Here is a 12,201-nt window from a genome sequence, read left to right as displayed (position 1 = left end):
AGAATGAACTACCATATTTAACAAGCATTTGATAGTATTGCGGGCAATACAGGAGTCCCCTACCGGTCCCTCAAAAAGTTCTTTAATTGTCATACACTCCTGTGTATTGCCATTTATAATGAATTTGAGGATGAAGTCTGTATTTGAAAATATCAACCACAAAACATAATAATAAGTTTGTCGTATATCAAGTATGTGTTAAGTTTCCATGCCTTAGTAGAAATTATGGTTTATACAACCTTGTCATGATTATTACGATGTGTTGATTTTAAAGGAAATCCTATAAGGAATGAAGAAGATTGGAGGAAAATACCCAGTTTTCTCGAAAAAAATCTAAGTTCAAGGGGGACATTAATTCTGGAAATAGTCTTGCTAGAGTATTTAACCTTCTCAAAAATGTGAATTGATAATAAGAAACATATATAGTGGAAGTTTGATAGTAGATACATTAGGAAATAAGAAGTTATTTAAAAAAGACAACATTTTTCCCCTAAAAAATCTAAGTTCAAGGGAGGTAATACTGATATTGTGTGCATAGATGTATTAACCTTGTCACATATGATTGTGGTTGATGACCAGAACTTATTAAAGTTGAAGTTAAAACACCTTAAGAAATAAAGAACAAATAGTGAAAAAGCTGAAAAATTTAAATCAGAATCTGGAAATTCAGGCTATTTGTTGCCAGTAGCAACACAAAATTCCTTCTCTAGGAAGTACACGAGGAGAAATCTGATGTGTCCTAAGTCTCCTTCTAGTCCATGAACCAAAACTTGCGTGACTTCACCTGATGATCTCTCACTTTATAAGATTGCATCCATATCCAATAATCTATAATCTAGTACTTTTTATTAAGTAGAGAAAGTTAATACAGCATAGGAGCATACTTATTGTGTATAAACTTTGGCCAATGACTCTTCACCGAGCTTGTTGGCGCAGTGAGAGCGAACCGAGCTTATTCAACATCAGGAAGAAGGAAAGACAGTGACCATTATATAGTCGTCTCTAGTACTCGTCTCAGCTCTAATCTACACTCATTCATATGAGTTTTCATAAATAGACTATTTGTTTTTACTATGTTATATATACATGAGCCTAGTATTTGTATTAGCACGTTGTTGTTGATGTTCGACTAAGGCGAAAGAGAGAATGTTACTTCTTGAGGGTTTTGGTGCTATTGTGTTTGTTTTTCATGTTTGGTATCTGAGGTAACAAGCGGTGTCTTGTGTGGCTGTGATTGTCTGAAGATCGAACTGGCAACTGAACGGAGACTGAGCTAGAACTAGAAGAATAAACCACTCGTAGCAGATCACGGAGCCAGAGACCAACAGGAGACATATCTCAACGGCTAGACCGGAAGCAGCGGGAATAACCTATCCAGAATACAACGCCACTTCGCCGTAACCTATACAAAACGCTCGGTAAATAGGGGAACAATGCAATAATATCATCTGAACCTTACTAATATTATGAGTATAAATTTCTGATTAAGTAGTATAAAATGATGCTGAGACATATCATTATCTCATAGTGCGAATAGCTCGAGTTTACAACGACACATCTTACAGCATATGACAGAGATGCCTATGGTATTTAGCTTTGCTCTACTAAATACATTTACCTATCACTTATGCCCACAATACCATGTCACTTTTTGTAGACTTGTGGAATTTCACCTACACCACATAGCTGATTGAGCAGTGAGAGATTATGTTATTGTGCATTAGATAATTATATATGGCAGCGTGCTTTTCATTATCATATTCGATAAATCACTATCAGATATATGAACACGAAGTAGAGCTAGACTCGCACAAGAAAGTGAAGCGCGACCTATCTAATGTTATTTCGCAGAGAACAGTAATCGAAATGATAAGACCATATAATCATATGTCTAGACCCTGGCATACTGTCTCACTAATAATCACGCCATCACCATGTTATCTCTCTATGCGTAGATCTTATGTATAACTGAAAATGTCTTTCGCACTGTTAAGTTTCATACAACTGTGTTGCATGTTACACATACTAAGTATTGCAGAAATAAAGTGTGCTTTAATCAAATACTTTTTTCCAATTAAATTCATAATTAATATTTGAAGTGAGAGGTAAAAATCTATGAGCATGCTATAAAGTGCACCATAATAGGTAGTTTTTACTCCTGATTATACTGGTAGCCTTACTTCTATAATGTACATGTACACTGAGTCATGCCTAGTACATACATTTAAGTATATCTGCCCTAGCTAATACTAATAATTTAATGGCTGATTCTCATCACCGATCTCGACGTGTGTAAACACTTTGTTAGATGATGAGCATACTGTATCTAGTATTTAATTACATACCCACATACTGTAGAGATATCCAGGGCTTCTCAAAAGTCTAGACATACTAGTAATTACTTAGTATATATCATGTAAATAAAAATCTTATCATCACACAATCATACTGAGGGTCACTGATCTTAGTCGAACCCTAACAGATTTAATATTCTAGCGCAAATCAAATAATTGGGTACCCATGCATTTACTATTAAAAGACACAAGCTGTACCGTTCACCATATAAAGTACCTTTTTTGAAATTTGTACCCACCAAAATTTAATTGGAAGTTTAATATGGAAAAAGATTTGATTAAAGCACACTTTATTCTCTGCATACAGAAGTGTAACATGCAACACAGTATGATAAACTTAACAGTGCAAGAAGTTCATTTAAAGTCACAGTAAAGGTCATATGGCGACATTCCTGTTTAACATGACGCCGCTGATCTAAAGTGCCCTTCTGTGCATCATTTCAAACTATAGGCACCTGAGAAAACTCCAAAAACTTTGCAAAACTAACTCACTGTGATTATTGGGGTTTACACTCAAAAATGCAATTGGGCAAGTGAATTGAAGGTACACCAAAATAGGTTCTGCCATGCAGATCTTGAAACTGCTTCAAAATAAGATTGTGAATTCAATCTTTATCCATTAATAAGGTTTATTTTACATTTTTTTTACGACCAAACCTTTGCTAAGTGACAAAGTCATTTGATTTAATAAAGCAATGTATAAAGCTAGCATTGAGATAATCTGTGTAGACAGAAACAAAGTGCATTATGACAATACCTCTGCAGAATGAATCTTCAGGAAAAGAAAACAAGAAAGTTGTTACTGTTAACATGAAAACAGAAAATGACACCACCAACAACAACAACAAATCACTCTTGTTATAAGCACGCAACAACTATTATAATCTACATGAAATAAGAATAACAAGCAATTATCATAGTATTGCAAGCAATCCATAAGTCCCCTACCGGTTAGAACCCCATCAACATTCTGAAGGGCCATAGGCCATTCACTAATGTTTCCATTTTTCTCTATTTTAAGTAAATTTGTTGGAAAAGTCCTTTAAAAGTGATCACAGGAAACAGTTTTTATGAACAGACAGACAGACGGACTGAAGGACACTCTAAAGTTAATATTTGAAACATCCCTGTTACCAAAATATAACATTTTAAAAGCAAAATTCTTAAAGAGGAGATAACTCTTGAATTAAAGATGCAATTTCATAAACATTTTCAGCTCTTTTTGACTAATCACAAATATTGTGATATTTGCCATGTTTTAAGCCTATTTGTGGCCAAGGCAACAGATATTTTTTCAAAATAGGAAAAACAGATAAAACATGCATAATCTCAAGACTGCTATCTACCCATATGTCAAGTTTCATAAAAATATTTCCAGTACTTTTTTGAGTTATCACTGGATTCAGTTTATGTGTATAAAATTTGCCATATTTTTCAGTCTATGTGTTGCCATAGCAACCAGAATTTCAACATAGGAAGAAAAGAAAAAGACGTGCATAAACTCAAGACTGCTATCTACCCATACGTCAAGTTTCATAAAAATATTTCCAGTACTTTTTGCGTTATCACTGGATCCAGTTTATGTGTAAAAATTGCCATATTTTCAGCCTATTTGTTGCCATAGCAACCAGAATTTTCAAAATAGGAAGAAAAGAAAAAGACGTGCATAATCTTACGACTGCCATCTACCCATATGTCAAGTTTCATAAAAATATTTCCAGTACTTTTTGCGTTATCACTGGATCCAGTTTATGTGTAAAATTTGCCATATTTTCAGCCTATTTGTTGCCATAGCAACCAGAATTTTAAACATAGGAAGAAAATAAAAAGACGTGCATAATCTCCATACTGCCATCTATCCATATACCAAGTTTCATAAAAATATTTTCAGTACTTTTCAAGTTATCGCGGGATCCAGTTTTGTGGACGGACGGACTGACAGACAGACGGACGGACAGACGGACGGAGGGTAAACCTAAAGTCCCCTCCGGTAAACCGGTAGGGGACTAAAAAGAGTGTTATTTAGCGTTTTTTTATACATTACTGATGAAATATCACTTTTGGACAAAAATATTTTAGAAGTATGTTTATAGTATGCATAGTACTAGGTTCAATAAAGGCAGACCTAAGTACCCCCATTACAAAGCAAGCCTGCAGTCTGCACAGACCGTGACTATGCTCTTTGCTGTTTTTGTTCCATTGAAATATCTTAAATTAACAAAAGAGACAATTCCAAATTAAAATCTAGCTTCTTTAACATAAATTGAGACCAAATGAACATTTTTTCTATATATTAGCTCTTTTTTCTTTCATTTATATGTTGGAAAAATACTTTTTTTCAAACATCTGGTTGATTTTAAAACTGTCCATTGCTAATTTAGTGAATTTCAATATCAAAATGTTCTGAATAAAACCGATTATCAAACAATGTAGTGGAACAGAATTCTATGAAAGGGTGAAACAATTACAAAATCATGCTAGGAGGACAACATTTTTCTTTTGATAGTTTCATCATAGTAAGAGAAAATGTTGATTCAAGAAGGAGACAACCTCTGCCAGTCTCTGTTCATAATAGATCAACATAGCTGTGTCATTATTTAACAGCATATTAAAATAGACGTAATATAATTACACTGTGTAAAAATAAGTTTTAAATTAAACAGGCTCTATAAGAATGCTCAATAAAGGTTAATATAAGCACAGTTCAAACACTGTTAGTATGAAAGTCAAGCAGCAGTTCTGCAAGAAAAATATGAAATGTCTCTGTTTATACTTGGATATTCTCAAGTTATATCAAGAGATAAAAAAAAATCCATTTTTTTTTTTTTTTTTTTTTTTTCCTCCATGTTTTTCATGGAACCACAAAATAATAATGTTTCTACTTTCTGTGTGAAGTCTGCTATACTCAATAGTAGGTATTATATTTTCAAAAATTCACCTCTCAAATTACCATAAACATCCTTTTGCTTCAGTGATCATAGTCAAATTATACCCCCCACCCTGCAAATAATTTATGGTTTTACCCCCCCTCCCCCACCAATTATAGACTACTGGTAAAATTCAAAAGATATAAGTGGCATACTACAAAATTAGTAAACAGATTTTCCCATTCTAATTTTAACATAAAGGAGAAGAAAAAAATGCCCTTTCATAATAGGTTTGAAGGATTCTTGTAAGATTCTAGTATTAATAGCATTATAAACAAAGAGTAAAAGATGAAAACAAGAGCTGGTAATCTATTCTACTTATGACACATACAGGCGGGGTCTGTAAATAAAACACATGTTATGTATAAATTGTTAAATTCTACTGTGCAAAACATAACATAAAGACATCTTATGAACAGACTACTGTATTTAACGAGTTGCAAATACAGTAGACAGTTCATTGGGATGACTAATATTATATATCTTATAGTTAAAGTGCAACCTTTTAATAAAAAAATTAGGTTAAAACAATTCTTATCAAAGTGACCATAGAAATTTTAATAGCAATTTTATGACTTCATAACATATTTTTCAATTAAGAACACAGAAAACAAAATTGGTAAAAATTTCAACTGCTCTCAAAGAAATCAGAATAAGTCTCCCTATCTTTTCTGTTTTGTTTTCATTTTCTAACACAAGGCATCACTGGAAAAAGGTTACACTATAACATGGGTTATATCAAAGTGCAGCTACCTGATCAATAATGAATAAACACGCATTAATTCATAAACTAACTAATATCAATATTACAAATATTACCATAACAAATTGTTATTAACACTTGCTGCGATAAGCTATAAGCTTCAATTGAATCTGAAATCTGACTTTTCTTTAGATCCTTACTACTTATTCTTTTAACTTAATAGCATCACATTGATATGTAAATGTACAAGGAAATGAAACAGTCACCAACTCAAATAAAGATTTATCCAAGACAAAATCAGATATTGATATGCCCCTCAAACAATAAGCAGCCACAGGCTTCCATAAGCCTAGAATTTTATCAACACCATCTTTAAGCCTTTACCAACAAAAATCATGCTTACAATAATGATGATAATAATAATAATAATGATGCACCAGTCATTTGTTATACCATCCTAATACCCTGAAATATTGCAGGAAGTTTCACTTTGGGATTGTAACACACTGCTAAAAACTCTCAATCCAGATTTGCTAAGTCAAACATCCCCCCCAATCCCTGGCCATTTTTGTTGCAAAATTAAAATCAATGCATTAACCCAGAGCAGTAAGACCAATTTCCCCTGCAATCCCAAAACTTCCCAAGTTCAAATTTGGCAGTAACAAACAACTGGTAAATTATATTAAACACATTCTATAAAACATGAAAGGTCGGGATAAAGTGACATTAATGATATCAATACATTAGTACTGACAATATAGCTGGACCAATATCATACTTACATCCATGATCTTAGCTTGTTCCTTTCTTCTCATCTCTTCAAGTCTGTCTTTCTCCCGTCTCGCCTCCTCGGCCTCTCTAAACTTCTTGTTCTTGTCTTCTACACCCTGTTCTAACTGTAAATACAATAGCAATACTGATATAACAATTTAAAGTAACACATGAAAAGAGAAATGCAACTTTGACTTATTGTTTTCTCTCACATCACCTTTCGTAAGAAGGAATGATTTTAAGTTAAAACTGAATAGTTAAGGTTATATAAATGGTGACTTTCGGAAGAACACCGTTTAAGATGAAGGGTTTGTTCATCTGAATTGAGCAGACTGTCTGATATCACCATTTATTTCACACCTTATAAAATATAACATATCAACTCAGTGTTTCAATCACATGATGTTCCAGTAGAAATCAGTATCTAATTCAATTGCATATCTTACTCCATGTACCCTCATTTCCATTTTCAGGTTCAAAAATTTATTTCATTTCCTTACTGTACCTAAAGTCTGTCAAAATGTCAACAAAAAAATTCCTGTGAAGGGAAAAAAAGCACTTTTCAACGAAATGCCAGATTGAAGTGTGTGCTAGAAACTTACCATTGTAGCCCTCTTGATGGCGGAGAACTTTTCTTCCTGAGCATCTACAGTTTTCTCAAAGTCCTGCTGTCGTCTCAACAACTCCTCTACTATTGTAATGTTATCACCAAAGTTCTTGTCCTTGGTCTGATTCTCTCTTACTGACATCCATCCCTCCAGCTGTTCCATCTCATGTTTCAATTGCTACATTTTGTAAAATATATACAATTGTTAGGAGTGCTTAAAACGAAATAAATTAAGTCATCTATTATTAAAAACCAATCGCTAATGGCTTTACAGGATATGGAGTACACTTTTGAATATATATCAAACAAAGAAATTTTTATTTTGGTCATATAATAAAACATTACTAGTATGAAGATTTTGTGAATATCCAAGTAATACTTATTGACCTGGCAAATGTTATATTCACCTTATCTTTGTACAATAATTGTACAATCATCATTCTCCAGAGTTTCTATAATTTTTCATCCCACAAACTGCCTACTGATTGAATCTCAAATAAAATTTCAACAAACAATTATGGTTGTAGGACACACAGAAAAATCCACTAGACAGCAGACAATATCAAAACATTGCAAACAAAATTTCAAGCAAACACTTTCTTTCCAACAGGTCTAGTTAAAAACATAGTGTAGAACATATTTTACATTACCTGTGCCTCCAAGTTCTGTTCACATAAGACCTTTGTCTGCTCTAATGTGGAAAGTAATAGTTTCCATGCAGAATTCAAGTCTGTAATTTTTGCTTCAATCTAAAAAGGACAGAAATTTTATTATTGTCCTTTAAACATATTCTTTTTGGAGCAAAAATTTAAGGTTCATACAAATGTTAGGGGTACTGGTTGGGGACCACCAAAACCGGACGGCCCCGAAAATGCTTAATTTAGTATTTTCTTTGTTCAGTGGTTGTCAGTCACTTTTTTATCAACAATAAGTGCATGATTCTTTAAAAATTAAGTAAATAAATTTATTTCAACCTCCGTAAATGGTAACATTTTAATGTCTATTTCAAGAATGTTGACTGAGATTTGGGGGGTCAAGAAAGCAATGCCTGACCTCATATACCAGCTATAACCATTTGCAGAGTTAACAGTAGAATATCCAAAACTTCAGCATTTGTTGCTGAAATATTGTATATCATGTTAAAAATCAAAAATCAAAACACCCAAGCTTTTATCTGAATTAAATCATGTCATGTACATATCTGTCCGGACACATGGTACTGTAGTGTATACAATTTAGGTTATTTTGATACCCTCCTTGTCGATCCTCAGATATAAGTGTTTATACAATCAGAAATAAACGAACTAGTTTGTTAGTTAGGAGAAGAACCTAGCGAAACTGTGTCAAATTTGTTGGTCTCTAGGTTAAAAATGATGAAATCTGTATGGAAAAATGTTCAAAAATTGTCCGGTTGATGGTCCCCGACCAGTATATTGAATAACATTGAAATTGAAATCCCACAAGCTAACATTGAAAAGGTAAAAACTGAAATCAAAGGACTGATCAATGATACAAATTCTGCATAGGTTAGACTATTTCTAGTTAAAAGTGTACATTTGTCAAATCTATCACACAACTAAATGTAACCATGTAACAAAATGTGAGGAAAAACTTGGAAGAGATATCTATGCTTGTAATACTTAGAGGATGACAGCAACAAATCATGAAATGTAACATATTATCGTTTTGATTTGATTGTTTCTAAATATGACATATACCTGATCACTGAGGAAATGTTTCTCATCAATCATAACTTGTCCTGTCTGTAGGAACCTATTTACAGCATCTTTTCTCGAATCCACCTCGGAACGATGCTCCTTCCAGCGTGACATACTGGCCTCGGCACCTTGAAGGTCTCGAGGAAACTCCATGGCTGTAATCACTGCCCTCATCTCACTGATCCAAGCCCTGTTGATAAACAAAGAAAGGATGTCACAAGTATTATCTGTTCAGGGTTCGTACAGACATCCAATGCCAAAATTCAAGGACTTTTTAAGCACTACTTAAGCACGTTTTCCCATTTTTCAAGTACATTTGTTGCACCTATACCGACGCAATCTTCAACCTATGATGGATAGTTTGTTCACCATTTTTTGTTGAATACACATTTTCTGACAATATAGAAGAACAACTAAGGGTGCATCAGGTACAGATTAGTTTAAAACAACTGCAATTTATCCACTTACTGTTACCTTGAGTAAACATTTCATTGATTTTGATACTAAATTGGATCTTTTTTTTATTTTGTTAACCGTTGATTTTTATCAAAACTATGTCATTCTGTGATTCAAACATTTTCAAGCACATTTTTAGCTAATTTAAGCACTTTTTAAGAGAGTAATCAAATTCAAGGACTTTTAAGCACTTTTTTACTTTTTAAGCACTTTTTAAGAAAGAGACTCAAATTTAAGCACTTTTTAAGACTGTACGAACCCTGCTATTACAAGGTCTATATAACTGACTGTTTCTAATATTTTAACTGATGCACTTTAAACGGCAAGTCAAATTAAAGGCATTCACTTTTTAAGACTTAATTATCTCTCAACAACGAAAATTAATTTTTCAACTTTGAAAATGTCTTCATATTTGATGAAGGTAACTACTAATAATAATGAACTTTAAAAAAATAAGACATGCATTCTGAACAAAACAAAATTATTTTAAGACTTTAGTATTTTACAAAATCTCTCTAATACCAAGTTAACATAATTATTGCCAAAAAGGAACGTAAACCTTTCTGAATACCAGCAAAGGAGATAACCCTCATTAACTTCTTTAAATCAAAACTGACAATATTGGTCGTATTATAAAACAGTCCTAAACGTACATTAATTCTCTGTAGTCATTGAAGTACATCTGTAATTGTTCCGCTTGGTTAAGTTTCTCTTTCCTCATCGCAGCTTTTTCCACGAGGATATTCCAGGCCTGTACCATTTCTTCATGTTTGGCAGCAATATGCTCCTGGGCATCTGGAAACTGACTAATCAACCTCTCAGCCTCCTTGGTGATAGACTCTACCTGCTCACTGATGGCCGCAAGGTCACGCTGTGAATTGAAATATTTATATTTTGCACTACAAGTTATTTCTTTGTTTCTTAAGGAAAGTAAGTATCAAAATTCAAAACACTATGTTGATATCATTTTGCAACTTTATAGTTTTAAACACATCAGATAACCCTTCAAAGCATATTCTTCACACAAAGACCAGAATAAAGCCATAAAATTTTTAAAGGCTAGCCACATACTAGCAACCCATTAAGTGTTTAAGACAAATGATTCAATTAATCTGAGCAATAGTAACCACTGGAATTAATAGACCTTAAAATTACTAACATTTATTACACATACTTCTGCTAAAGTTAGAAATATCATTTTCTATCCACAGTGTTACAAGTCTGTTTATTAATATAAACTAATCTACCTGAATCCAAAAACAATATCACAAACTAATAAATTACCTCCATGATTTCATGTTTGCTAACTAATGCTTGTGCAGTTTCAAGGTCATGGCCAAAGTTATCACTGGAAACAACGCCTTCTTTTTCCTGTATCCATTCCAGAGTGTCGTCTGCATCACGTCCATATATATGGACTTGTTTTGCAGCCATGAGTGCCTGAATTCAAAAGATTCATTTAAACAATTTTACATTAGCAGATAAAATGCCTTACCTTTAGTGTTTAGCCAAGCCAGATAAAAATCTGACCAAATATTTGATGGTGCCTTAATTTTAGAATTTTTACACTAAGGTCACTTGAATGAACAACAGACTGTTCTAATTCAAAATCGGACAAGTACATCACATAAATCTAAGTTTCAATGATTATTTACTATTTCTTGATTATCAATATAAATCTTATGAGATCATATAGTTGTTCTATCAATTTATTGCAAGATGTAAATAATAAATTCAGAAAATATTTCATTTTTACCCTATTTTAAAAGAATTTTTCTTCCAAATTATTGATTTTTTCATTGTTTTTATGCTCTTGTTGGGATTCAAGGGCTCTTCAACATCTAAGGATAAATTGGTTAATTTTGATTTTACAGAAAGGATCTTAGCGTGCAACCAGGAACCTTCCAAAAACTTTTAAAACATGTCATCTACAATAATGCTCGGAAAATAACCATGAACTATGTACCTCCTGTCTAGCATTGGTAACTTCCTTTAGCTCCGCCCACATCTGTGTAATTTCAGTGTTCTTTTTCTCAATCTTATCTTTCTCATAGTGATCAGCTTCAATCATTGCCGCAGCTTTACCTTGAAGTGTTTTAACACGGTCCTCACTTGCCGTCAATTCATGCATGAAGTCGTCAAACTTCTGCTGCAAGATCTGTAACAAATAGAATGTGGAACAGTTTGAATACTAGCACAGTAATACTATTTTGATTCAGCCAAGTCTTTTATTTTAGTTTACGATACAAAACTTAAACTAACTAAAATGATTCTATATACTAGTTCAGTTTTTTCTTCCTCTTCATTTTACTACGGAAAAACTAATGTCATTGTAGAATATATGTCATTTTAATTTGGTTGGGTTTCAAGGCAAACCGACAATCTTACATTCTAGCTTTACTGGTTGAGGAAGACTTCCAAAGATCTTCAGCATATATTTCATGCACAAATAAACAAGAACTTCTACCCATCTTGTGCAAACTAACTGGATAAAATTCTGAACATGAAAATATTCTGCAGTCCCAAGCATTATTTATATCAACAATGATTCAACAGTGATGAGGGGTAAAGGATTTGAAGTCAGTGGTCTTACACAACTGTAACCAAGGCCATCCTTAAAAAAAATGTTTGTTTGCAGTAACGCGACCGACTCACAAAATATGCC

The 12,201-nt window shown here is 33.1% G+C and overlaps 1 protein-coding gene across 1 annotated transcript; it reads right to left on the bottom strand.

Annotated features, from left to right (window-relative positions):
* Window positions 1-5,473: 5,473 nt before the first annotated feature.
* Window positions 5,474-11,694, bottom strand: LOC132759685 (spectrin alpha chain, non-erythrocytic 1-like; the record flags this gene model as incomplete). Its single annotated transcript, XM_060751499.1, has 8 exons — window positions 5,474-5,621; window positions 6,767-6,880; window positions 7,358-7,540; window positions 8,013-8,111; window positions 9,081-9,270; window positions 10,190-10,407; window positions 10,821-10,976; window positions 11,503-11,694. Coding segments are annotated over 8 exons (1,224 nt in total), but the record flags the coding sequence as incomplete, so codon positions are not given.
* Window positions 11,695-12,201: the final 507 nt, after the last annotated feature.

The sequence above is a fragment of the Ruditapes philippinarum genome, unplaced genomic scaffold, assembly GCF_026571515.1.
Source record: "Ruditapes philippinarum isolate M1 unplaced genomic scaffold, ASM2657151v2 ctg23977_1_1_1_1, whole genome shotgun sequence".
Classification (NCBI taxonomy): Eukaryota; Metazoa; Mollusca; class Bivalvia; order Venerida; family Veneridae; genus Ruditapes; species Ruditapes philippinarum.
The sequence above is the reverse complement of the archived record's forward strand: the minus strand, read 5'-3'. Positions and strand labels throughout refer to the sequence as shown.